We start from the raw sequence: 27,627 nt of genomic DNA, 5'->3' as shown, positions 1-27,627 counted from the left end.
TGCCTTGTCTAATAGAGTTTTAGTATCTTTAAGAACTGAGATGCTTCAGCCTTTCTGGACATATTCTTCATCTGAAGTAGCATAGATGTGCCCTATGTGTTACGTGTTGTTTTAGAAGCCAGTGCAGTACTTAACCTCTTTGTTTAGAGCTAAAGAACTTGTGTATGGCAAGTGAGGTTGTTACCATCTTCAGCTGGTAATGAATAATATGTATTGTTTGTACTTCCCCGCTATTGACCTTCCTGATTCGTTACGGAGTTCATTATTGTGTTCTGCTTGTAATTCATTTTGCTGAACAGCATGCACTGCTAAAACATTTAACCTTCCCTTTGTCCTTTCCTGGGTTTCACTCATGAGACTGTGTTCTCTGCTATCAGTGTGCTTGATGAATGAATGCTCTGTAAAGTTTTGGCTGTTACAGAACAGTTTGAAGGTGGGTGATACACTACTGGCAGAAAATAACACTGTGTAAGATTTAAATCTGGAAGATCTTTTGTTCTTTCCAAGTGTTCATAAACATTTTTATTGTGTGAATCACGTTTAAATGGCATGGCAGACATGCTGTAAATGACACCCTCACTTTCTGAAAAGGTGCAATGGAAAATATGTAGGTAGGTGTTTTTATCTGAGAGCAAATTGCAAGAATATTGCATTAAATCAGAAGTGGAAATAAGCTTGCTGATCTTCATTGCACGGTTGCTATGTAGTGTGATGTTACTGGAATTACTCTCCTAAAGATGTCAGAGTTCGGAAAAAGGTGGTGAACTCGATATTTACAATAGAATGTTACTAACAAAGCTCTGAGTAGAGCCTTAGGCAGTGGTGGGTTTTGTATTTGAGAGAGTCAGGAGAATTAGTCCCTCACTTAATTGGGGTTTATTGTTTTATTGTTTTATCAGTAGTGTTTAAGTGTTGAACCAATACCTACCAGTTAATAGTATTACATGTCAAATTGCAAAAGAGAAAACATGATTATGAAAAATGCTGAGCATCCTTTAATTCCAGTATCTTGCAGCACTAAGTTCACATATACAGAATAACCAAGCAGCTTAATTGTGACAACATAGTCTTGCATGATAAATATGTAGAGTTGTGTGTGTCGTACTTTCTCAAAAATCATGCTGTTATGTTTTCTAAATGTAGTATGTTTATTCTGCTGTAACACTTTTGTCAGAAGGGAAAATAGGGGGATGCATCAGTATGTTTTGCCTTAGAGGCTAAATTATGAGAACAATAAAAGTTGCTCAGTTAATTAAAGGTAGCATCCTTTGATGGAACCTAAATTAAGGGTGTCAAACTACTATAACATTTGAAATAGATTTGTTCCATATTTGTAGTACTGATGGTTTGAATTAAATGAGTGTTTCTAAAGATGGATTTTATCTTTTATCATCCCATGAGAAGCCCGATATGTAAGTAGCAAGCTGTATATGTGACAAAAATTATCTTATAGGTTATATTTACATTTTAATTAGCTTCTTTTGTTTTTACAGCAATTAGTATTTTGTGCCCTATTTATGCAACTTCAGTGTCTAATTATAGAAATATTATTATTTGAAAAAACTTTAATGCTTAATATAAGAACTGTATTGTACAGTATGTTATAAACCTTCAGTTCAAACAGGATGAAATAGATCATGGCTGACAGGTTCTAGTTTTGGAGATTTGCAGGCTGAGTGGAAATGACAACCGCAGATAACTGCTGATATGCTTTAGCTGCAGTTGTATTAAATGAGATATTTTCAGTAATGAGACATTTGCTAAACTACGAAGGAGAAGATGCTGCTGAAGCCATAAATGGAGCTTTTGTGGCTCTACTCAGAATCTTGTCAAAGTGTCAGGACACGTTTGCATAAATAATTAGGTTGTGAAAGAATAATTGATTCTATGCTGCTATACTCACTACTCCAATTTTACTGCTATTCTGTAATGTAGCTGGTTTTGCCAGGTTCCATGGCTGATTCACAAAAGAGGTCAGAAAGCATGGCAAATAGTATCAGTTTTTGTAAATCTTTGTGAAACACTTCTAATAATCTACCTATTAAAGCTGAGCTATTAAAACAGCGAGTGGCCTTTGATAGGACCTGAGTCTCATTTCCATTTGCTCACATTGCCTTTGTGTTTAATGATCCAGTAGATAATGCAATAAAGAAAGATTATTTTCACTGTGTAAGTGTAAGGTTGCTACCTGGCAGTTTCTTGTTGCTGGTTCAGGCATGAAAGTCAGTTGAGGATAACAGAAATAACAATTGTAGTGGTTAAGATGCAGTATATCAACAAGAAGATAATGCAGAAGGATTTGTGTGTTGCATATCAAAACATAAAGGGTTTGATATAAAGTGGAAGAAAGAAAAGTGAAAAGTTCAAAATTGAAAGCCTGCAGTGTCAGCTAGTGACAAGTACAAGTTTACTGTAAAATACTCACAGAGTTTCCTTGCAGGACAGTTCAGGTACTTTGCTATTTTTAGTTGCCATATTTCTGCTCTTCCAGGACTTCAAGAGAATGGTTTAAAATGATTGTTAAGATTATTGACCTGACTTTGCCCCTGTACTCGGAGATCACATTGACAGAAATGGGAGGTTAGTTACTTCCCTAGTTATCAACTGTTTATTCTCACAGGCTTAGTAATGTCCTAGAGCGGGCAGTTAGGAAGTATAATGCTAGCATAATGTGCTGACATACAGGGATGGGATCCTTTTAAGTGAGAAGTTGACATTACTTGTGCTGGAGTCCCTGAAGCATTTCAGAGGTAGTGTATGTTATCTGCTGAGGATCACCTTTTTTCTTTATCCAGGGTGAATTGGTTTGCAGTGAGCTTCATGCTTCTGTTGCAAGACTGCTTTCAGCTTACTCAGCTGTCTGAGCTGCACTGCAGTTGTCAGGGTAAAAATACCCTAACAGCGGGTTGTACTCAGGCACTTCTGCTCTAGTGCTGAATTGGCAATTTATTTGCTCGTCTGCCCTTGCCAATAACTTTAAGAGAGCTGAAACTCCACTAATGCCAAAAATCGTGATATTTTAGTCTGATATTTTAAGAAAATGAGCTAATTTTCATAAAAAATAAAACCAAGCATCTACTTAAGAAGGCTTTTTGAGTATGAATGGTCCTCACTAGACTTTTTTCCTTTTCATTACAGGTGGAGTTGAGTTGTCCAAAAGAGATGGCCTGGAAAGTGAACATGTACAGAGGTTACTTAGCAATTTGCCACCCAGAAGAGCAACAGCTTAACTTCATTGAGCGCCTGGTGGAGATGGCGAGTAGTTTAGCCATTAGAGAATGGCGAAGGCTTCCTCACGTAGTCTCGCATGTCCATACTCCCCTTCTCCAGGTAAGAATGAAACGGGTTTTATTGCCATTTATTTTCCTGTAGCAGGTTTCAGAACTTTTAGTAAGTATAAGCATAAAATACCTCACTGTGTAGTATTGATTGATTTTTCGTAATGGTATTTTTTTGTTAAAAGTTGCAGAATTTGCATTTTCATTTGGCTTTCTTTTCAAGTTTTTATAGTTTTACCTGAATTCCTTCTGTTTGTGGCATATAGAGGTAGCTATTTAAAAATTGAGCAGATGGCTCAGGTTTTTCTTGTGGCTTAATGCATAATGCAATGCAGTACTTGGATGTCTTGAAGATTCAGTGGGTTTTAAAGCGAGGTCCATGTTGGGTGGGTGTATTATTGCATGAAGTTACTTGCAGAGATGTTGAAACAACCTAAGTGTTCTTTTCAGTTCAAACTGTTACATTTTAAATCAGGGCACGAACAGTTACCTCAGTAAGGGACAAGTGTATTGAGAATTGCTGCTGTTTCTTTGAGGATCAGCGTTCTCAACAGGCTAAGCAAGATCTGAACATCCATGTGGCCTTAGCATTAAGGTGAAAGAACCAGACACTGTAAAAGTCTGTTGTCAGTGAGGGACTTTTTGGGTGAGCGCTACCAGCTTGAGGGAAAATACTGTATGTTCAGGCCAGTGTGAGCCTTACCTTTCTTTGCAGTTTCTACATTATGTTGCCGAGTGTTGTGATTTGCATCGGGGGAAGAAAGTGGGAAGGAATCTAGGCTTTAAGTACATGATATTTCTCACTGGACAGGGAGCTAATTGTACAAAAGTTGTGCTGGAGAGAGGATTTAATTAGATAGAACTAACTCAGAGCTTTTTGCATTGGTCTTTGCATTGCAGCTAGCTCATTTGGCAGGTTCTGTTCAACATTGTATTAAAATGTTGTAATAACATTGGAAAAAGAATTCCCATGGTGAGTCACATTGCTTCACAGACTGAAAGATGTTGTGGGTGGGGAAGAATGATACCTGCTGCCCCCATCTAATCTGATACTAGCTGCAGGAAAGAAAATATCTTTGGTCTGAGTAGAAGGCTGCATTTCAGTAATGTGCCTTGTCTGCATGTGGGTGCACAGAGTCCACATTTAGCTGCGCTGATTGGAAAGGTTAATTTTTAATTCCAGTCTGTGGAGCACTTGTGTGAATAGGTCAGCTGGAAGATTTGAGTCAATGGTAACCGCTGTCAAGGGCCTTTTTGCTGAAGTGGAGGAGTGGACTGCTTGGATCAAAAGTGCATGGAGCCCTGTGGCCTTCCTGCTTTGTGATCTGAAAGAGATCTGTATGGTTTCTGGAGAAAAATGGACAAAGCAAGTATGAAGTTTTGAGGGAAGCTGGCTCCTAAAGTAGGGGCAGAATTCTGTCGGTGAAGCAGTGAGCTGACCTGTCCAGAATGAAGTGAGGGGCAGCTAATGAATTCGGGGTTACAAGAACTTCAGAAACAAACAAAACCCCCGACACCTCCCCCAGAAGCAAATAAAAAAGCCCTGACAAAAGTGGAGCGTTACCTAATCTTAAGTGGCTTAATTCTTTGTCAAGAGCATTTAAAACAGGGGGTGAAGTTTGTAACTTGAGTTTCATACTTCCTGGTTAAGTTATGGCAGTGTCTTGCACGTGACTTTTAACAGCACTGATGTTCAAGTAAACTCTTCTGTGTATGCTTGAATCCTTGCCTTACAAAGGATGAGTAACTTTCCAGTTGGATAACCCAGTATGTACACAGAGGATGGGCAAAGCTAACATTTTTGGTGCTGTTTTTTGACTTTTTTTCTTAACTCTGTCATGCATTTCTAGAAGGTAGAGCTCGTTAGCTGCTTCTGAATCATAAAAGCATTTTCCTCTCAAAAGGGAGTATGCTATTTTATGTTTCTCTAAAAGAGTGTGCTCGGAATAAGAAAAATAAAAGATTACTTTTCTTTCATCTTTGCTAAACAGGTTCTTAGTGCTTATTTTAGTGTGCCGTATTTTAGCCCTCAAATCATTAAATATTATGAGGTAAAGAATGTACTGCTTTCCAGCTTTATTTAAACATAAACTGGTTTTATGATGCTGTGCATACACCAAGTACATCTTTATTTTTGCTGTGAGCAATCTTTTATTTTGCTCACACAACACTGATAACTCAATTTCAAAACAAGATGTCTTTAAATCTTGTGCTTTTAGTCTTTCTCTTTGGCATACATGTTACTTGTAAATGGTCCACTTAGAAAATTAGGGAAAAGTACTTGTTTCTAATCCTGTCAGGAAGACCTTATGAACTCTTGAGACCACTTTTTTCCTCTGGAAATATTTTGGGGAAGCAGCTGGCACAACTCTGATAATACAGAATATGCTGTTTAATTTTTGTGATGAAATAACATGTATTACGTGGTGACAAAATGTATAACTTGTGTCCTTTGCAACTTTTGCACATACTACACCATAACATAAATGGACTTCTCTTTCCTTTTGAAATGTGTGAAATATCAACACCTTTTTTGCTTTCTCTTGGATTCAATTATGTAAATAATGAATTTTGCAACTGTAAGAGAATTTTTTAGAGTAGATGTTATTGCCAAGTATAATTGAACGGAAGTAGGTACCTAAATTCATCCTCAAAAAATAGGATTTGGCCTTGAGATGCTTCCAACAACTTGTTGAAAATAACCATGTGTGAAAATGAACCAGAGCATGAAAGCGGGGCTGAGGCAGGATTGTGTTCTGTATGTGATCTGGACAAAGCATGCCATTCTTTTTCTGTTTAGGCTATGTTCCCGTTTAGGTGTCCTGCTAAACATGTACCTGATGAAGATGAGTACTTGTTATTGTTGAGGGAACTTTTCATCACCAGGGGAGAAATTCTGGAAATATCAGTGGGCACTGTATGTGATCTCGTAACAGGGATACGTGTATTCGTGGACTATGGATGAACCTTATCTGTAGAAATGCAGAGAACCTTGCTTTCTGAGTTCTGTTTGATAGATTGGCTTTTGTAATTTAGTTGTTTCACCCTGTGTGTCATGCCTGGTGTGATTCATAAGTAACTAAACCTGCATAATCCAAGTTACCTCTACTAAAATGACTGTACTTGTGGGTAGAGTTTCCGCAACAGCCCATACCTTCAAATTTGTATAATATAAGTTGATGCATCAAATAAAGTGAATGAATATGGAAGTTTTCTCCATATTAAGAGGAAGCTGTCAAGCAAATAGGTACAATGTTTCATTTGTTTGAGCTCATACAATAGGGCTAGAAATCTTCTTGATGAAAGTAATTCCTTCCTGCTAAATTTTCACTGGTATTTGAAGTCTTTCCTCCCCTAAGAATGGAAGCATCTGCATCATGAAAGGATTAGGATTGCTAAATAAAGTACTTAAATGCTTTCAGATATCAGTTAAATCAAGCTTTTAAAACAATCTAATATGTACATATCCCTCATGAAGAGATGGTAAATTAGTCCATGACTGGCAGAGTTACAAATGGAGCGTGAATTTGCACTGCTGTAATTACTTTTTTTTTTTAATATCAGATAGTATGTGATTAAATACCCATGAGAAAATTAAATTTATGTGATGAATGGGTGTGGGCTGAAGGTTAAGCTATTGTGAGAGCTGATACTGAGATGATTGTAGGGAAATAATACTTCGTGTAATTTACTTTGTTTCAAGAGATTTCACTGTGTCAGTTTGGACTGCCTTTTTTCCCCCTCTCCCCCAAACAGTTACCTTAGTTGGTTGATTAACAATGAATACAACTGTTATCTGCCAAGTGGTAGCTTACAGAATACTTCATTGGTTTTATTGTACTGCAGGTAATGAAATTCCATTAACGTTTGTGGGCCTTTTCAGGTTGTTGAAGTTTTAATAAAATATCTCCTGCCTTTAGTAGGTTTGAGACTACTGCCATCTTCTGTTTGGTCGTCTTATTAATTTGAGGGTAGGAGATGTCAGTGAAAAACCATGCTAAACTTAAGTAACTTCTCAAAGCCAAGGTCTTTGCAGAGTATCTTAAAACAACACCTTCAGGAGCACATAGATAGTATTTCTGTACATTTGAGTTAAATGAAGACAGGCTGAGAGAGTTGGAGTTGTTCAGCCTAGAGAAGAGAATGCTCCAGGGAGACCTTAGAGCAGCTTCCAGTGCCTAAAGGGACTGACAAGAAATATGGAGAGGGGCTTTGGACAAGGGCAGGTAGTAATCAGACAAGAGGGAATGGCTTTAAAAGGTGAGGCATTGAAGCAGGTTGCTCAGAGAGGTTGTGGCTGCCCCATCCCTGGCAGTGTTCAAGGTCAGGTTGGACGGGGCTTGGAGCAACCTGGTCTAGTGGAAGGTGTCACTGCCTGTGGCAGGAGGTTGGAACTGGATGAGCTTTAAGGTGCCTTCCAACCCAAACCATTCCCTGGTTCTGTAATTCGTTCTATGAGACAAGTTTCTGTCAAGAAGTCAGGGCACGAGCAGGGAATTTATACTAGTTAAGTTCTGTTAAAAGTTTTTGTTTAAAGTCAGTATTTATACTTTATTCTTGTATTTAGTAGACTGCATATATATTTACTTGTGCTTTTCTATGATGAGAGTTGGTGCAACATATAGGTGCAAACCTATGTGCTAGAATTAAATTCTAACCTGTTGTCCTATATAGATGTGTGTGGGAAAAAGGGTGGAGATGAAGAGAAAGTGTAGATTCAAGTAAACTCTCTCCTTTGGTGTGTTTTTAGTTGGTTTGGCTTGTTTCTTCTTAAAAGCAGAACACTGCTATTTGAAGAATAATTTGTGAAGCATTTTCAGTTCAAAATAGAGGATTAGGGAATTTTCATCTGAATGCTATCAAGGACTAGTAGTATCAAGGACTAGTTAAACTCACTGACTGTTTTGCTATTTTGTTGATGATTAGGTTAGTTATAGGTCTTTTAAACAGCTAATAGATAGGTCACTAAGCCAGCATAAATAATTTCATCTTTACTTAGTCGTTTAAAGGTGGCATCATTCATAGAGACCTTTCTCTAACAGTGAAATTGGCCATTGTATCATCTTTTATACTTATATTGTTTAATGTTTTCTAGGCAGCACAACAGATAATTGAACTTCAGGAAGCAGCCCAAATAAATGCAGGATTGCAACCGACTAATCTGGGGAGGACCAACAGCTTACATGATATGAAGACTGTTGTAAAGACTTGGAGGAACAGGTTACCTATTGTGTCAGATGATTTATCCCACTGGAGCAGCATTTTCATGTGGAGACAGCATCATTACCAGGGTAAAACTGCCTGGTCCAGCATGCATTCATCATGTAATTTTCCAGACAACACATTGTTTGAAATAAGTTCGTTATTTTTTTTTTTTTTTTCATTTGTTATTTAAACATACAGGAATGTTGTTTTTTTCCAAGTATTTGTTTTTATTCAATTTCCATTTAAGTGTTTCATTACCTGAAGTCATAATTTCATATGTATTGCTGTATATATGATTTCATTTATAATGATAGACATCTCATGTTTTATTTCTAGCCATTGTAACTGCATATGAAAACAGTTCTCAGCATGATCCTAGTTCCAATAATGCTATGTTGGGGGTTCACGCTTCTGCATCGGCTATTATCCAGTATGGAAAGATAGCTCGAAAACAAGGGCTGGTCAACGTAGCTCTGGATATACTGAGTCGCATTCACACCATTCCAACTGTGCCCATTGTGGACTGCTTTCAGAAGATTCGCCAGCAAGTTAAATGTTATCTTCAGCTGGCTGGAGTCATGGGCAAAAATGAATGTATGCAGGTATGGTAGCTCTATCTCTGAAGTTGTTGTTGGGACCTGGAGGATTACAAGGGCCATCAGATACATAGATTTAAATAAACTGCCTGTATACAGAAGAGGGTCTGAACTTCATTGGCCGTGTTAAACCCCTGTATGGAGTGTTATACTGTTAAGTAATGCTGTTAGTCTAAACTAGTCATTATCCTCTTTAAACAGAATGCTGTGACTATATTAAAAATTAGCTGCATAAAAGTAAAGTGGAAATACGTTTTTTGAAATCTTACAAGATAGATAAATGGAAAAGACTTTGAAAAATATGTTATTTGCAATAGGAAGAAACTTCACTGTTGCAAGACTAACTGGAGCTCTAAGTCAGTTTTGAGTGTCTGCCTCATGAGCGATGGAGGCTGGCAACCTGAAGTGAAATGGAATGTGTTAAAAGGAAAGGAAAAAATGTGACTGTAGCCAAATCCCACTGACATGATTACAAGGTCAGCAAGCTGGGACCTTATAAGTATAATGTAATATAGCATAATATATATAATAATATAACGTAAAAAAAGAACAAGATGGAAAATATAACCCATCACCTCATGAATGTTGTCTATAGCATCTAATAGTTTTGTAGAGGCCAGTGGAAACTTAAGATTGTTGCCAGTCCAGATTTTTTAAAATGAAAATTAAATACTAGAAACTCATGCTATTTAAATTTCAAGAGAATGTTTTGGCTCTTGTTTTATGGCACTTTCATCTTAATGAAACCTCTCATTTTAGAAGGCTTTTTTCACTAAGGCTTATATATTTAACAGGGTCTCGAAGTTATTGAATCAACCAATCTGAAGTATTTCACCAAGGAGATGACTGCTGAGTTTTATGCATTGAAGGGAATGTTCTTGGCACAAATCAACAAGTAAGTGTGTTGGCTGGAAGAGGCACTAGCACACATCAGAGAAAAATGCAGCTGAAGTATTTCAACACAATATTTGAGCAGGAAACTTGTTCCATATGTTTATACGAGCCTAAAAATTTGTCACAACTGTATAAGAAAGTAAACGTTTAGGTGAGAGTTCATTGCAGCTTGAAGATGCAATGGCTGCTCATACTTCTAAGTGTTGTAGGAAAGAACTAGTTAGAGCAAACATTGCACTAGTTATTTTTTAAAAGTTTTCTATTTCAAGGGGTGAGAAGGGAAGAGGCAGGGAGAACAGGCTTGTCCAGAGCTTTGCAGCGTAAGATGCGTGCTTTAAATACTTTCCCTCTCTGGTTATGTGAGTACTTAGCAAACTGATGTCTAACTGATGTCTTAGTGTAGTTGACAAAGGAGGTTGCTTTAATTATGTTTTTAATGTAAATATGATATATAAAACCAAGGAAAAAAAATCAGTCTATAAGCTTGCAGCTACTCAAACAAAATTAGCTTACCTCTTTGTTTCTGTCACTTCTCTTTCATTGTCATTGTATATATTCCTTCAATAGCTGCAACTGGTTAAGGCATAGGAAAATGTGTGGTGGCATAGTTTGAAGTGTTTAGACAAATCTGGTGTGCGAAGCAATATGGCAGTACCACACTCATTTCAGATAATTGAATTGAAAAGACTAATGTGGTGTGCTTTGGAGACATCTTGCATTGCAGCAATTAAACACTGAGGTGCAAGCCTTGCTTTCACCCATCTACTTCTGTAATACATTTGCTTTGTGCTGTCAGGCATTTTATTCGTTGAAGAACATCTCTCTTTAATTCAGTAAACAGGTATTTCAGCAATCAAATTTTATTTGATGATGCCAAAAAAACCTTTCAGATTTCAACAACTTTTAGTATGCATGGTATATAATTGCAATAGTGCTACATGTTGTGTATGGGTGGAATAATTCCTTTGCCACTACAATTGTGGACACTTACAGAATGAAATCCATCATGTTTTAAGCTGTACACTGCAACCTCCCACAGCATTTCAAGTCAGGAAACGATGAATATCTTCTTCTGTGGCTACAAGAGAGAATTTTAAATAGGCAGAATGCAGTTACTTTGATGGAAAGTGTAGTGGGCTTTTCTTATGGCCATAAGCATGCTTAGTTCCAGTTGAGGTGAAAGAGAAGAAAGTGTGACCCACCTCCTCCTCATCTTTTAATTTTTTTTTAATTCATGCAGATAAAGTAGAAGGCGGTTAAACTGTCTCTATTTGTGCTTTCAGGATAGAATGGATAAAGGTTTCTGTTTAAAACATGGTTCTGATGTACTAACAGTTTCTTAACCTTATCCAAAAGCATACAGGCATTTTTAGCACTGTGGTTGAGGTCAGGAATTTAGGAAGGTTACAGTTAGGACCAATGGCAGCATTGAAGCTGAGAATGTGTGACAACTGATTACGTGTGTGTCAACTCAAGTGGAAGTTAAAGGTCACCTTTGCTCTTGCGTCTCCCTGCGCTGTTCATTTGCTGAGCAAGGTGATAGAAACCATTTTTAAAAAGTCAGCTCAGGTGTCAAGAATGATGAATTGGAGAGAAGGAGAAAAGAAAACCTACCGAAAAGTCCCCTTTTTGTAAAGGGGAGGTAGTGATACAAAGTCATCTATCAGGCTGCTGCTGAGGCAGTTCACTTCAGAACCTCCATCTAGGGTACAGAAAGCCTCTGAAAGCCAGTAACAATATAAAATAGAAAATAATAGAAACTTCAACAAAGTTGCTTTCCTTTTTATGGTTTTGCCTCAATAGCTCGTCTTTTTAATTTATCACTATAATCCTCCAAGCTAATATTTTCATATAAAAAATATATTCCAGTTAATTTCTAAAAATCAGTCAGACAAGCATTATATTACTTTTGTATGGTTTATTTCAATGTTCATTCTGTAAGGCAGAAATGAAGCACTTTCTAGTAATAATGGATCTTGGAATGCTTTAAAAGGTTCTTCATTTCAGTAGTGTGTGTGGTAGTATTCTCATCCTTTAGTGTTACGCCTGAAAAGTTACATGGATTTAAGGGCTGTTTATGTATTGGGATGAATTGTGCCAAATCATGGACTAGGAACACTTGAGGAAACCTGGAGAAGACTTCAGAAGTATCAAACAAATAATCTTTTTATTACCAAGAACCACATGATTAACCTTCATATTTCTTCACTTTTCCTGATGAAAAATAAAATCCTAAAGGCGAGGGGATGTGGAACTGACTTTTTCCAGATCATGTTGATTTGTAAATCCTTTCATGGCTTTGGTGGGAGAATGGTTAAGGAAGATGAAAAGAATGGTAATGCAACATCTTCCAATCTTGCTTTTTCCTACTCCTTGTTTGCTCAGCAGAGAAGCACTTTTTCTTTTTATACATTTGCTTCTGCTCTTCTTGTGTTATCATTCGTTCTTCTTTCTCACAATATCATTGCTTGGGTTGCAGTTGTAATGCACTGAAGTTTTTTAGGTTTTTTTCAGGGAATATCTAGAGATCTTAAATACTTGTAATGTGTTTCCGTTATGAAGCATTTACTTTTATAGGTGCTGAACTTTAAGAAAAGCCAAGACAAAAATGTCAAAAGGGACCTTACTAGAGAACCTAATGTAAAAATATCGTTAAGAAAGTAATTGAGTACCCTAGCAGAAACCTGAGTCGTATCTAATTTAGTAACCTTTAGTTAGTATAAAACTAATACTCTTTCTTGTCATTATGCAGGTCTGAAGAAGCAAACAAAGCTTTTTCTGCAGCTGTGCAAATGCATGATGTGCTCGTGAAAGCATGGGCAATGTGGGGTGATTACCTGGAGAATATCTTTGTGAAAGAACGTCAGCTTCACCTGGGTGTCTCTGCTATTACTTGCTACCTTCATGCCTGTCGTCATCAGAATGAGAGCAAATCAAGAAAGTACTTAGCAAAGGTAAGATCTAGATGCTGAAAAAAAGAATTGGAACTGCACCCCTTCAAAAAAGGCTGGGATAATGTTCACTGCCCAGATTTGTGCAATTAAAGAAGTACTAGTTACTAGTAGAAGGCTTTAATTTAGGAAGAAAATCTGCATATGGTTGCTCTTGGGTCACTGCATGTAACTCATCTTGGGTTCTTCTACTTCACTGGGGTATCTGGGTTTTTATTTAGGTAGGGAATGTTTTGTGGGAGAAAGGGGACAAATTACATCCAGCATTTGTTCTATATAATGTGGTGAAATACTTACAGAATCATAGAATCATAGGATAGTTAGGGTTGGAAAGGACCTTAAGATCATCCAGTTCCAAGGCCCCTGCCATGGGCAGGGACACCTCACACTAAACCATGTCCCCCAAGTCTCTCTCCAACCTGGCCTTGAACACCGCCAGGGTTGGAGCATTCACAACCTCCCTGGGCAACCCATTCCAGTGCCTCACCACCCTCGCAAGAACTTCCTCTTTATAGCCAATGTAAACTTCCCCTGTTTAAGTTTTAACCCGTTACCCCTTGTCCTTTCACTACAGTCCCTAATGAAGAGTCCCTCCCCAGCATCCTTATAGGCCCCCTTCAGATACTGGAAGGCTGCTGTGAGGTCTCTATGCAGCTTCTCTTCTCCAGGCTGAAGAGCCCCAGCTTTCTCAGCCTGTCTTCATATGGGAGGTGCTCCAACCCCCTGATTATCCTCATTCTTACTTGCAGAAAGGCATCCTTTGGTCCTTTAAAAACTACCATAGTTTTATTTCTGTTTATCATTACTATAGATAATTCATATTAACTTTTACGTCAGTATTGAAAATTACTCCAAATAAGCCTTTTCTGTCTCGTAATACAACAAAATTTCAGCCAAAACAAGCTCAGTTTAGGGATATTTAAACTCTCTCATGAAGAAAATGTAAGAAATGGTAACAGACTGTGGGAGACCATCTGTTTTGAACAGGAAACAAATGCAGAAAATATTTTTCTTTTTAGATTAAAGGTAGGCTCAATACCACTCTGGAGTTTATTGTTCTCCCTTTCTGGTGGCACAACTGTTAGTGATTTTTAGTCAGTGCTTAATATATTTTCATTTAAATTAAACTGTAGAAAAATTATTCTTGGGGTGGACATTAAAATAATTAAAAACACCCAAAGAAATGCTCATGTTCTTGCATTTAAGCTAATTTATTTGAATAGCATATTTTAGGTTCTATAAACATGCCTCATTTTCTACCCACCGGCAAAGCAAAACCCAAACAATCTGTGGAATGCAGTCATGCTCTTTTGCTATTTTCTGTCTTGTTTCTTAGCAAGTAGTACACTTAGGTTTAGGGATAATGGATGTAAAAATTTCATCCTTTAAATATTATTTCCAAGAGAAAAAAAACTATTAGTAAAATATCTGTGGGGTTTTGTGCAACATAATAATTGCTGTGTCTTGATTTTTAAGTGCTGAGATGTCCTCTTGAAATTCTCTTTTAGGTTCTTTGGCTGCTGAGTTTTGATGATGATAAGAACACCTTAGCAGATGCAGTAGATAAGTACTGTATCGGTGTCCCACCCATTCAGTGGTTGGCCTGGATTCCACAGCTGCTGACATGCCTGGTTGGCTCAGAGGGCAAACTCCTTCTGAACCTCATTAGTCAGGTACAAAAGATAATAATGATTTTTTTTTATTGTCTGTAATACCTGTTTTCAAGATGACATGCACATGTTTTTCAAAGCAAAATAAGAAAATACCCGGCCTTAAAAATGCGTTAGTGTGCAACTCTTGATGAGTGGAAAAATGGTAATTTCTGTCTGTAAGTAGAATATTTTAAATTATGAAGTGTTACTTAATGAAATTAAATCCAGTTAAATTTTGTGCCATATGTGCATGAGGCATTATAGCTTTCCCTCTGGAATCATGTTTACTGCAGCTTTGTGATGAACATTATAGAACACATTAAGAAATATGTAGTTAAGTGCTTGTAATGTAGGAGTAGTGATAAAGAATTGTTAGCTTTTAGTAACTAAAACGCAAACTATTTCATTAGTGCTTTGGTTTTTACTAGCGTTGACTTTGAGAAAACAAGGCTTTGTCACCCTCAGGAATCATTACCTTTGTAAAGGGCTTTGTAAATTTCCACTTAAGTTTAGCATGACAAACGATTAGACAAATAAGGGTAAGGTTTAGGGAGTTAGATGAAGAAACTGACTTCCTGGATGTGTACCTTTGAACTGACAGATGTGAGTTTTGATTAATCTTGCTTTGGAATTTCAAGATTTTACTGCCTATTGCTGTCTGCTCTGAGGCAGAATCTAAGAGTAGAACATAGACCGGTATCTCAGTGTAAAGCTAGTTTAAGCGTGTCTGTAGGCTAAAGGAGAAGTGACATCTTTCTGTTGGTGTGCTTTTAGATGGTGTTTTGTTATTGCCTACTGTGAACAGGGTTCAAACATCGTGTTTTCAGGAATGTTAACTGTTCATGGTCTAACTTCAGCTCTGTTTTAGTTTGTGTGCAACCTGGAAGCATTTTGGTGTTCATTCATTACTGTGCAGGTGAACATAGGAAGCTCTTACAATAGCCTGTGCCCCAGGCCACTTCTATGTGCAATGCTCTAGTGTTCCTTGAAAACTGGCAAAGGACAACTGTTGTGCTGAATTTCTCATAGTAGTAGTGTTGCTGATTTTTGAGGTACGGACTTGATGATCCATGTGGCTGTCTTCCAGCTCAGGGTAGTCTATGAATCTGTGATAGCCAACTTCTTTTACACTATCCCTTATCTTTCTTCTTTCAAAGCTCCGAGAATGTCAGTTTTTGTAGAGAGAGAACAAGTCCATGTATGCTTGTATGTGCATTGATACACAAATCTAGATAAATTTGTTTGTCCATCTGTATACATATGTTTCCTTCCCTTTCCCTACGTTAAATGAAAATGAAACTTTGAAAGGACCATGCATCCAAACAGTTTAAGAAAGCGCAGTAGCTAAGGCAGAATCTCTGATGCATATGGTTTCTATTATCTGACACCAATACTGTGCTCAGCTGTCCTCTGAAGCTGACAGAAGAAACTTATTTCAGTGAGTTGTAGACACTCTTTATTTGTTGACATGGGTACAAAAGTTCTTAGAAGTGAGTGCCTACTCACAAGTCTAACTGTAGTTGGAGTTCATAAATATCACAGATGTTTTTGTTTATCTTGCCTTTAAACTTAATGTCCATAGAGGGAATATAAAGTAAAAAGTACAAAATTTTACGGGTTACTGACTTAAAATTATTAGTTTGAAAACGTACTAGAACCTAAACCTCACTTCAGACAATTTACTCTTGAATTGCATCATGAAGAATATGTGTCAGGATAGCAATCTGCCATAAATATCATGTTACTGAGCAGTTAAATGCCATTGCAAAATTTCTACCACTTACCATACGCACTTGGATGGAGAAAGAATCCATGACTTAGTAAAATTGTGGCTGGAAAAGCCTCTAGTCATGTCTTAAGATGTGCTCTATCGTGGGTGGTACTTTCAGTTACTAGATAACTGAGAGCTACAGATTTTAAAGGGGATGCTGAATGTTAGGATCTCTCTAGGTTTTGCTGTGGGTTTTTTTAGGCTTTTGTGTTTATTTTTTTTTTAATGGAAGCCACAAAATCTTTTATTTTTGGGTGAAATTGGTATACCATTACGTTAAGTGCCATAATTAGGTGGAGTAAAGTTGCTCTCTAATGGGCCTTCTTATCAAGTGTCACAGGGCCTGCTGGGAATTGTGGCCTAATTTAAAGACTAACTGCTGTCATCGTGTCTGGTTTTCTTCCATTATGTACGTAAGATCTTTGAGCTGGCCCAGCTGGTGCTCTGTCTGTTTCCAGGTTTATTAGGCAATATGATCTGGAAGCCCTGATAAGGTAATGCCTTAACAGTGTGCATAGGGAGTTATTGTTTCATCCTTTTTAGGTTTCTGTTACTGAAACCTAAAGATTTCCTAGTTTTCCCTAAGCTGTTTTTTAAACCAAGGAGCTGATAGTTACGAATTTCACTCATTTACAGAGTGAATCTGTATGTGTTGAGCTGATTTATAATCGGTTTTCCTTAACTGAGAAATATGTATATGTGTATCTCCAAATAGGTGGGAAGAGTCTATCCCCAAGCTGTCTACTTCCCTATCAGAACCCTCTATTTGACCTTGAAGATAGAACAACGGGAACGCTACAAAAGCGGTGAGCTTGATAATGTTTGGGCTCTTTGTAACTTACTGGTTTGAGTTTCACCTGATTTTACTGGGAAAACGGGTACTCTAGAAAATATACCAATTTAGCAAGTCTAAGGAAAAAAGTTCTTGATAAACTTTCCTTGCATTTGTTTCTGTAAAATTAAATCTGCATTTAGGCTTAGTTGTCTTGAATTTTCTTGGCTAAAATATCACCAAGAAGAAGAGTTTCATCTCCTTGGTTCTCATATTACCTTACTTACTGAGTATCACGTGTTCTTTACTGGATTTTTATCTTTAGGAATTGGTGGACAGGTAGAAAATTCTTGGATTGAAAGGCATCATAGTTTTCTGGTACATTCTAGGCTAATGTTGATTACAAGCATGAGCCATGCAACATTTAGCTCCTTTTCAAATGATTCAAGCTTTTAGAAATAATGGAACAAAAGATGAGTTCATGTAACTCAAGTGAGATAAACTGCTTTCTTTGAATAATCTATACTTCGTGTCTCCATAATAACTTTTTACAGTGAATCTTCAAGTTAAATGACCATTTAAGTTTACATGAAATAAAATCAGTTTAGGCTTTGAAGGAATGTCTGGGAGTGGGGAGAACGGAAGCAACTTGCACAATTATGTACATGAGTAAGATCCTTCTTTTTTTTTTCCAAAACCAAGTCCTATTTAGAATTGTTATGTCAAATGTTTGCACAGAATTTAATTGTTCTTTTGTCCCATAAGATTTCCTGGGAATCCCAGGAGAGGAAAAAAGGCGAGGAAGGGGAGGAAAAAAACATGGTTTAAATTATTTGATTGGATATGAAACAGCATTAGTTACTTCAAGAGCACGACTTGGTAGTGTAAAAGCTGAGGCTACATCTCGTGTGTGTTTCTGAAGAGAGTTTGTATTGCTCTAGCTTTAGGAAGTATGTTCTATTGAATAGCATTTGGAGTAGAGTTTTCTTTGTAAGAAGCAGATTTTCTTGATTTTGGTAGGTAATACATGTTTAATACTTCATGCAAATGTAAAGCAAATTTCTCAAACAGTTTATTTTGTTTCATGCAGGCATGTATCAAATTTAGGAAAGATAATTTTTTTTTCTTAATTTTCCACTTTCCAGATTCTGGGCAACAGCAGCCAAGTTCAGTTGGAAATCAGTCCCACTCTGCCTCAGATCCTGGGCCAATCAGAGCCACTGCACCGATGTGGCGATGCAGCAGAATTATGCACATGCAGCGAGAATTACATCCAACACTTTTGTCTTCTCTGGAAGGCATTGTAGATCAGATGGTCTGGTTCAGAGAGAATTGGCACGAAGAGGTATTTGATTTTAATACACCTTCATATGTATGCAACATCTAAGGAAAAGTTAACTACAAAACAGTTAACCTAGAATTAGTTTTAAACATTAAAACATACCTATTTGTTTTGATTAGTAAACTGGTGTATTTGTAAAACTGATTGTTCTGATGAGAGTTTTAAGGAGATTGGTTATTTCTGGAAGCAATACAGAGGTTTCCCTAAACCACACATTTGATGAATGCCTCTAGGAATCAACCTGTTACTTGTAGTAACTGAAAATTTATATTCTTAAACTAAGTTTCATGATTACCAGTTTCTGTCTTGTTCTGGTGTCTGTGGCAGGTGGTGATTATTGTCTGAATTTTGAATTATATCAGGGAGCAGATGGAGGAGCCACTCTGCTTTCAGTATTGGCTTCTCAAAGTGTCAGGCTACTCTGTTCTGTCTACCTAGCACAGTGTTTATTTGAAAAATAGCACATAATTTTCTAATATATCACAAACTATGAAATCTGAAACTCGGCTGCTGTTGTAAGAGAGGTGTACTTTGTGATGCAGCATTTCCACTGGTCAGTGTGTTTGCAGTGCTGATAAGAATCAGCTTTGTCATTCTGACTGACCCTCTGGTGCAGTCTAAAAATGGAGTTTTAAGTAAATGTTTCTGAGAGGATAACTTTTACTGTATAAAATGCAGTGTCAAATCAGAAGGCCTAATATTCCTGACTATTTTGTCTTTCTTTTTTAATACTTAGGTTCTTAGACAACTGCAGCAGGGCTTGGCAAAGTGCTATTCAGTTGCCTTTGAGAAGAGTGGAGCCGTTTCAGATGCCAAAATCACTCCTCATACACTAAATTTTGTCAAGAAGTTAGTCAGCACCTTTGGAGTAGGTCTTGAGAATGTCTCGAATGTGTCCACCATGTTTTCTAGTGCAGCCTCAGAGTCATTAGCTAGGAGAGCACAGGCAACAGCTCAAGATCCCGTGTTCCAGAAGTTAAAAGGACAATTTACAACAGGTAAATGTTTAAATTGTTTTATTAAATGTTACTTTTAATTCCCAGAGAAATTCCACTCCTCCCTCTTTCCCCAGAGTTCAACTGTGAAGGCATTCTGCTTTTTTGTTTTTCCAGTATTTTTCCTGAGAGAGAGCATAGAATAGAGCATCTTTCTGTCATTCACCAAACCCAGAACTGTAGTCAAATCACATATGTGTTTAAACGTAAATCAGATCACTGTAATATTTTTGCCATTTACATAGACCTGCCTGCTACACATAAGGGACAGTAATGATTTCTATTTTACAGTGATGCCAGAACTTAATGACATTTTCACCCCAGAACTCCAAACTGACAATATTATGCGACCTCTTACAAAACAGCTTACTTTGATGAGGAAAATGACTTTAGTGTTTTGGATAACTAGTTTATAAAAATCCTATTACACAATTTTACATCATTGTTAGGTAAATTGAATCAATAACTTTAATCAGATCTAATAAAAAAGGTACTTATGGGAAGTGGCTTTTTTGCTTCGTTTGTTTTCTCTTTATCAGTGGAGTTACATCTCTGAGTGTCTGATTTGATTTAAAATTCTTAGAGAAGCTCATGTACAGTAGAACATGGTTTTGATACATTTGATGAAAAGTGTTAAAGCTACACAAGTATATATGTCAGAAGGTGACACTGATTGGCATCAGTGTTTTGGATTGCCAGGATTTTCAATTTTGCATAAATTGCTATCTAAACTGTATCAGCTTTTCCTTAAAGATAACTGGTTGACTGAGTTTGACAAGTAGACTTGCAGTGTTTTTTCAGGCATTTCACTGATAAAATGTTGTGAAAATAAGTGAGCTGATGGGAATCTTGTGAAAGCAGCTCAGTTGTAGATATGACCTACATATCTTGTGCACGCTATGTATTGCATGATGTCCTTTTGGAGGCAGAACAGTTGCATGACAGCAGATAATGAAAGTCCTGAACCATATGATTAAATTTTTAATGGGTGAAGTGTATTAGGGAGTGAAATGGTAGTAGAAACATTCTGTGTGTCTTTAATGGGAGCATATGGGGGTGGGGATGGAAATAATCATTGGACAATGATTAATGGCATGAAATTTAACAAATTCAGATGCTAGATTCTGTACCTGTGACGGGGTAACGCTGGGTACAAGTATAGACTGGGAGAGGAATGGCTGGAGAGCAGCCCTGCAGAAAGTGATCTGGGCATGGTGGTTGACAGCAGGCTCAGTGGGAATCAGCAGCATGCCTTGGCAGGCCAGGGGGCAAACCACATCCTGGGGTGCATCAAACAGCATAACCAGCTGGTCAAGAGATGATCATCGTGCTGTTATTTAGTCTCGGTGTGGCCCCTCCTGGGGGACTGCATGCAGTTCTGGGCCTCATAGGTTAAGAAGGATGCGAAGGTACTAGAATGTATCTAGAGGAGGGCAACAAAAGTGGTGAAAGGGCTGGAAGGCATGGCCTATGAGGAACAACTGAGCACTTAGGCTTTACCTAGTTTGGAGAAAAAGAGGCTTAGGGACAACCTGATTGTCCTCCACAGCTGCCTGAGGAGGGGAAGTGAGGGAAGTGCTGGTCTCTTCTCCCTGTTATCCAGTGATAGGATGTGTGGGAACAGTTCAAAGCTGCATCACGGGTGGTTCAGACTGGGCATTAGGAAGAATTTCTTTACCAAGAGGGTGGTCAAACCCCAGAATAGGCTTTCTGCAGAGGCTGTCAGTGCCCCATTCCTGTCAGTGTTTAAAAAGCATTTGAGCAATTTCCTTAATACTGAATTTGTCTGGCAGTTGGACTAGCTGATCACTGTAGCTCCCTTCCAACAGCAATAGTCTACATGAAATACAGATTTGGACTAGTGTTTAATTTTTAGAAATGGTTTATGTGTCTTTACAGTGCAGTAGTAGTACAGTCAAATTTTCATTGCTGTAAGTGTTGTTGATATGCTCACTTTTTGTTGGATTTAAGTTATTTTTGGTCTGTCATGGTTTCTTTCCTCTGAGTGTTAGAGAGATCAAGGGATTAAGAAACTTTAATTACGGTTCAGTTACAGTCTTCAGTTAAAACAAAAAATGGAGAGGTTTTTCAGAGTTTACATGCCCATGTATAATCTTTGCATGTCTTTATGGTATCTAAATGGCAGGTAAGGTTTTCAGGTTTGCTATCTAATCTATATAGAATAACATATAAAACACAGAACAACAACATAGCCCTGGACATGAAAATCAGGTAAAGTCAGGAAATGCAATGAGTTTCTCAGTAAACTTCAGTTTAATAACAAGTGATTATTTTTTTGTTCATATGTTAAAGTCTGATTAAACATGAATGTCTGTGGGATAGAAATAATTATTTTGCTTAGTTTTAGATTTGATTTTGTTTTATTTTAATGAATAAATTCAGTGTTTTCATTAACAAATGAAGTATGGGAAACCAGAAGAAATTAAACTGATCAATATACTTGCACATTTTTGTAATTCAATTCATTATACAGAAAATGAAAATATGGCTTTTATTAATTTTGTAATAAGAGTAAATGCACATAAATAAGTGAATAGGATTGTAATTACTGTACTGAAGATAGCAAAGGCTGCTTTAGCATTATGAGAAACCATTTGTAAATCGTGCCTGCTTTGTCCTCTTGTCACACTACAAGGTTCGTGTTTGTTTTTCTGCTTCTCAGCACTAGTTGCATTTAGGTGATGGATAGATAATTACAGTGTCTGCCTTCCATTTCAGAAGTATCCAAGCTGAGGAGCTGTCTTGGAGTAAACTCTTGTCTTCAATTATTTCCAGATTAATGTTGGCAGCTATGTTTTATAGACACTTTCAACTATGTTTGGTTGCATAATCATTTCCATCAACATCTGAGTTGCGTCTTGATTCCTGTTTGGAGCCACTGGGGGCTCTTACGCCATTTCTTACATTCTAAGTACTTTGTCTGCAGCAGTCTAGACCATTGAAGCTTTGATAGGTCATTTTTTTCCATCCTAATGTTATATATTTTAAAACCGAATTTTACTTTGAAATTATTTTTTTTACTGGAACTTCAAATGCAGAGCTCTTTGACTGTCTGTTCTTTGTTCCTTCTCTCCTTTCCTGCTAAACCTTTGACATCAAAGAACAGAAAAATGCTGAGAAATGCTCCCTTTGAGAGCTTTCTCAGCAGTGAAAGGAGGAGAAAAACTGCCTTCATTGTTCTTTTGTGGACATATGATAGTTTAGAGTTTGGATTGGCTTCTTTCTGCAGCCATTTCTTCACTCAAGCTGAATAGGAATGGAAAATTCCAAAGTATACCCTGAATGGGCAAGATAATTTTCTTAAGAGTTTTGCCACCCAGCACAATGAATTCTTTGCTGTGGATGGAAACTCTGTAATCAGAAGGAATCTTCTCAATGTCTGAGTGTATCTTTGAAATGTGGGGAGAGGGCAGGGGGAAGAGCTGTGTTCAAAATTCTCAGTTGTTTTAATGACTTTTTTTCTTTTGTCAAGAATGAGCATAGCATCACTTTGGTAGCTATTTCTTTACTGCCCTTCTAATTTTCGGGTAAACAGGATGTTATCCAGAAAATCCAGATCGAGAGTTTGGACAGAACAAGGGAGAGTGGGTTTAAACTTAAACAGGGAAAGTTCAGCTTACATTCAAGGAAAAAGTTCTTTACCGTGAGGATGGTGAGGCACTGGAACAGGTTGCCCAAAGAAAGGGTAAATGCTCCATCCATGGCAAGTTCAAGGCCAGGTTGGACAGAGCCTTGGGTGACATGGTCTGGTGTGAGGTGTCGTTGCCCACGGCAGGGGGGTTGGAACTGGATGATCTCAAGGTAGTTTCAAACACTAGCTATTCCATGATTCTATATTTGACCTTGGTCTGGACTTATCAGTGTTAGTTTTCTGGACCTATGTTGTGAACCAGAATTCCTGTTTTGTATTTCTGCTTACCTGTCACTGAGATTTTTCATGTTTCTTGGTGCTTTCCAAAAGATCTTGTGTGATTAAGATGAACCTCTGTGAAGGTACAGAGCATGTAAATGTCTGAAACTTTAAAAGCAAGACAGCTCTTCTCTCTCAATCTTCTTCAGTATCATATGCATGAAGAACTCTGTGAAGCTAAGCTTACATTTCAGTCTTAAGTGGCATCTTGCATGATATCTCAGATTACATGGTATCTTGGCTTTTCAGCTGAGGGTCCTTGGGTTATCAACTTGTAAGTGTAATCAGACTTTGTCTATGGTGACAATCTTACAAATGAACTGTTGCTTGCTCTAAAAGCATTAATTGCCTGTTAACTTTGAACTGAGTAGGACTTTTCTGCACATGTAGCAGAAGGGTTGTTTTGGGTTTTTTTTTGGTTATTTGTTTGTAGGTATTTTCTGTTTCTTTAATGCTATGTTAATGTTGGTCATTGCGTAGGTCAGGGGTTGTGGGCTGACAGAGGGATTGGTACTCTAATTTTGTTAACTGAAGTGTATTTTTGTGCTACTTCGTGAAAAGTGATGGTATAGCCCTCATTCAAAAAGCAGTCACCTTTATCTAGTTGTGTTAGGAACCATTAAAATTTTTAGGTCTGTCTCACTGGCAGAAAGATTGCGTCCCATTTGTCCTTTCATTGAGAGTGACGAGGATCTTTAGCACCATTGAGAAGAGAGTGAGCTTCTTCAGTTGCAGTCTGTATCATGGTTTCCTGTGAATATCTCCATTGAAGATGAGGATATAAACTTCCTTTTCTCTTTAGGAGAAAGACAACGTAAGTAGTAGGGTGTTTTAGACCATCATGTGTTAGCTTGAGGAAGGTGTTATCCAGTAGTAAGTACTGAAAAAAATTATTTGTTTGAAACAAAACTACTTTTTATATACATTAAGATATGTGTAAAGCAGAGAGATGTCATACACACATAATGTCTGCACTGGTATTTCCCCTGATTTTTCTTCTCAGATGGGCTCTCTGTGACATGAGCAAAAAGACTAATTGAACTCTCTGTTTTTCCCATCTGCTACCGGGAAACAAACCAACAAAAATCCTAAACCAGGCATTTCAACATACTGGAGCTGTTCTCATGGTGAACAAAATGGCTCTTTCTTTTCCTTCTTTTTGTAAGGGATATACAGTGATGTGTATTTTTACTACTTTTGTGGTTCCCATTATCACAACAACTAGTTGCAATTGGGGGATATTTTCCTGAACTTCAGAGATTCGGGAGATAAATGATTCAATAATTTTGCCACTTTCATGAATTGATTTACTTCTGCTGCTCACTAGAGGGTAGGCTTGGGATTATAATAAGAGTGTTTTACAGTAATATTGCGAATACCCCTACCAGGTAGAAAAATAAGAGGGAGTATTACCAAGTTATACTAATTTCTAACACCCATGAATATGTAACTGTATTTTTCAATGTAGACTTCTTTCTTATGAAAGTGGAAAAGATTTGGTATGTTTGGTTTTTTTTTTCTCTGTTTTGGGGATATTAGATTTAAGGCTTTCACTGAAAGCATGTTAGCATATCAGTGTATTGTGGATACACAATGAAATAAGTTGGGTTATGTGTTCTCTGATATTTTGTTTAACGAACAGAATAGTAAAATGAAAGGAATCATAGACTGCACTAGTTTATTCAGTAATAACTGAATTATGTGTACTCCTGTGCACATAAAGAAGAACGTAGAGAAAAAGTGTGTACGTGTGGGGTGATACAGACTCTTCTGGTTAAAAGACCAAATGTGCTAAGCTTGTTTGTAGGCATAAGTCTTGTGGAGAATCAGAGTTTTGAGTGGTTTTAATTGTGGTTGAAAAAACTTTAGCATGCAGCAATTGCTCTGTGTGTGTGTGTACTTAATTCACTGTTAGCATACTTGCAGATAGATGCTTGGGGCATATTTATGTGACTAAATTAATTTGGCCTCTGAGCAGGACTCATGACTGTTCTGTTGTTTGGAGGGTTTTTTTGTTAATGTAGGAAAATACTGTGTGTGTGTAACATAGTGAAACATATATTCTGCAATAAGGGTAAAACTCATTTCTGAGACTGTGTTAACTTCCTGTTGTATTGAAGCATAAAGAAGATTCTGGTCTGGTTTAGCTGAAGATCTCAGAAATACTGAATCAACATTCTCTGTTTCTTTCTTGCTGTTGCTTTTTCACCTGTAATGTGTTGAGCTTAAAATGGCATCTTTTAGACTGTGGTCTAGAAATGCATCTTAAAAATTCAAGTCTGTTAGTTAACTTGCACAATTTGGGATGCTATAACTAATGAGGTTTCCAGTTAGGAGGTTTACTTTATCTTCTTACTGAGTGTGTTTCAGCTCTCATTGTTATCGTACTGAAGTGGTGAACCATAATTTCGTGTTCGTGGTTTATTCATTTTCCCTCTTTTGCGAGATTCAGACTCATTATTTATTTATTTACTGTCTTCTGTAACTGTAGTGAAAGCAGTGTTGGGAAGACGGCATTGGTGTTGGCTCAGAAAATGGTTGATGTTGCAGTGAATTCTGTTACAGAATTATTTTCATAGTATATTGAAGACCAGGTGTTGACCTTGAGAAAGTTGTTACTTCACTTGCATGTGGGCTAGAGGAGGTAGTTCCATGCTGCAGTACTGTTAGGTTGCAAAGGAAAGAGCAGGCTGTTTGCATAATATTGTCATTTTTGCTTAGGCTGTCATGTCTGTTCTTCCTGTGGTGGCATGCAATTGTTATCGGAGCCAGGAAAGAATAAGGAGAATTTTCTTGCAGCTCAGAATAGGAGAATAATAGTAATAGTCAGAATAGGGGAATAATAGTAATAGTAAATGTACTACTTGTCTTGCAATTGCTCACAGATCCTACATTGTATCCTCAGTTTTGAGGCTCTTTCATCCACTTTAAAAGTAAAAAGCCTTCACTGATTTTAAATAAGTAAATCACTTTGAGTTGAACAGGCTGAAAATTATAGTGCTAGTCTGTGAAATAAGCTTACTTTTCCTCTTTTACTAAATGATCTGATAATTTGGTTTATTACTCCTTGCTTTCTATGCAGTCCTTCTGGTTGCAGTATACAGACAATTAAATACAGTGATGGTATTTAAGATTTTCACAGTATGTTTTTTTAATGTTTGCATGACTAAGGAAAAAAATTGGGAAGTTCATAATTACAGAGAATATTTTAGACCTGTGTACTGAAAAGAGGTAGCAGATTTGGACAGATTTAACTTATATATCATTTTAGAACCTCACTTAAAGATTTTCTGTAGAGATGAAATATTCTACAGAGCCTGTCGTTTGAAGGCAGGACAGCTCTGTGTGTTTGTTTGATTTGCACTATTGAAACATATGTTTTACTATCCTCCAGTGTCAGCTGATACAGTGTTATTGCTGGTGTATGATCGTATAGCAGTTATGTCCTGCCTCTTCCCTAACGATTCTTCTTTCTCATCTGTGTTTTTCTGAACATGCTACTTTTTCCTTGTGTTTAGGGTTCATAGGTAGCCATGTTGTTCTGCTGGACTTGGTTGGTATAGATGCTTTGCTTTTTTGTGTGAGTTTCTGATAGTAGCTTTCCCTTTTCCTATAGTATTTGACACCAGTATGATGCTTTTCTGCATAACAGCTGCGTGTGCTGAATGTGTATTTTGCTTGAGGGTGTGTAGTTAGAAGAACCTCTTTGAAAACTCAAAACTTCAGACACTTGATCATTAAATACCCTATAAAGAATTTGAATTGCTGAGATTTATGTATATTTTCTTGTTTCTTTTTTTTTTTTTTTTTAGACTTTGACTTCAGTGTGCCAGGGTCAATGAAACTTCACAATCTGATCTCTAAACTGAAGAAATGGATCAAAATTCTGGAGGCAAAAACTAAACAGCTTCCAAAGTTCTTCCTCATAGAAGAAAAGTGCCGCTTTCTCAGTAATTTCTCAGCTCAAACTGCAGAAGTAGAGATACCTGGAGAATTCCTTATGCCAAAGCCAACACATTACTACATCAAGATAGCAAGGTAACTTAAAAATACACTTTGGTAGTTGTAATTCTGAAAATGGAGAAGAAAATGAAAACCTTCTCCATCTGTTCACTTTGCAACAGTGGATGTCTTGTACCTTTCATATATATAAATTACATATATAGAGACGTACCTTGGAATAACACCTTTTTTTTTTATTTTATTTTATCCTCCTCTGGTAATTTTACACTGCCACAGT

The 27,627-nt window shown here is 37.3% G+C and overlaps 1 protein-coding gene across 1 annotated transcript in view; it reads left to right on the top strand.

Annotated features, from left to right (window-relative positions):
- TRRAP (transformation/transcription domain associated protein) overlaps positions 1–27,627 on the top strand; it is a 98,523-nt gene that overhangs the window by 61,108 nt on the left and 9,788 nt on the right. Inside the window, 10 exon segments of the mRNA XM_057416996.1 lie at positions 3,139–3,330; positions 8,374–8,569; positions 8,820–9,085; positions 9,874–9,974; positions 12,726–12,927; positions 14,433–14,597; positions 17,063–17,153; positions 18,265–18,464; positions 19,198–19,459; positions 27,200–27,425. Coding sequence (XP_057272979.1) covers positions 3,139–3,330; positions 8,374–8,569; positions 8,820–9,085; positions 9,874–9,974; positions 12,726–12,927; positions 14,433–14,597; positions 17,063–17,153; positions 18,265–18,464; positions 19,198–19,459; positions 27,200–27,425 — 1,901 coding nt within the window.

Source organism: Pezoporus wallicus, unplaced genomic scaffold, assembly GCF_028554395.1.
Source record: "Pezoporus wallicus isolate ANWC-B61680 ecotype Strahan unplaced genomic scaffold, APGP_CSIRO_Pwel_v1 scaffold_7392, whole genome shotgun sequence".
NCBI classification, from domain to species: Eukaryota; Metazoa; Chordata; class Aves; order Psittaciformes; family Psittacidae; genus Pezoporus; species Pezoporus wallicus.
The sequence above is the reverse complement of the archived record's forward strand: the minus strand, read 5'-3'. Positions and strand labels throughout refer to the sequence as shown.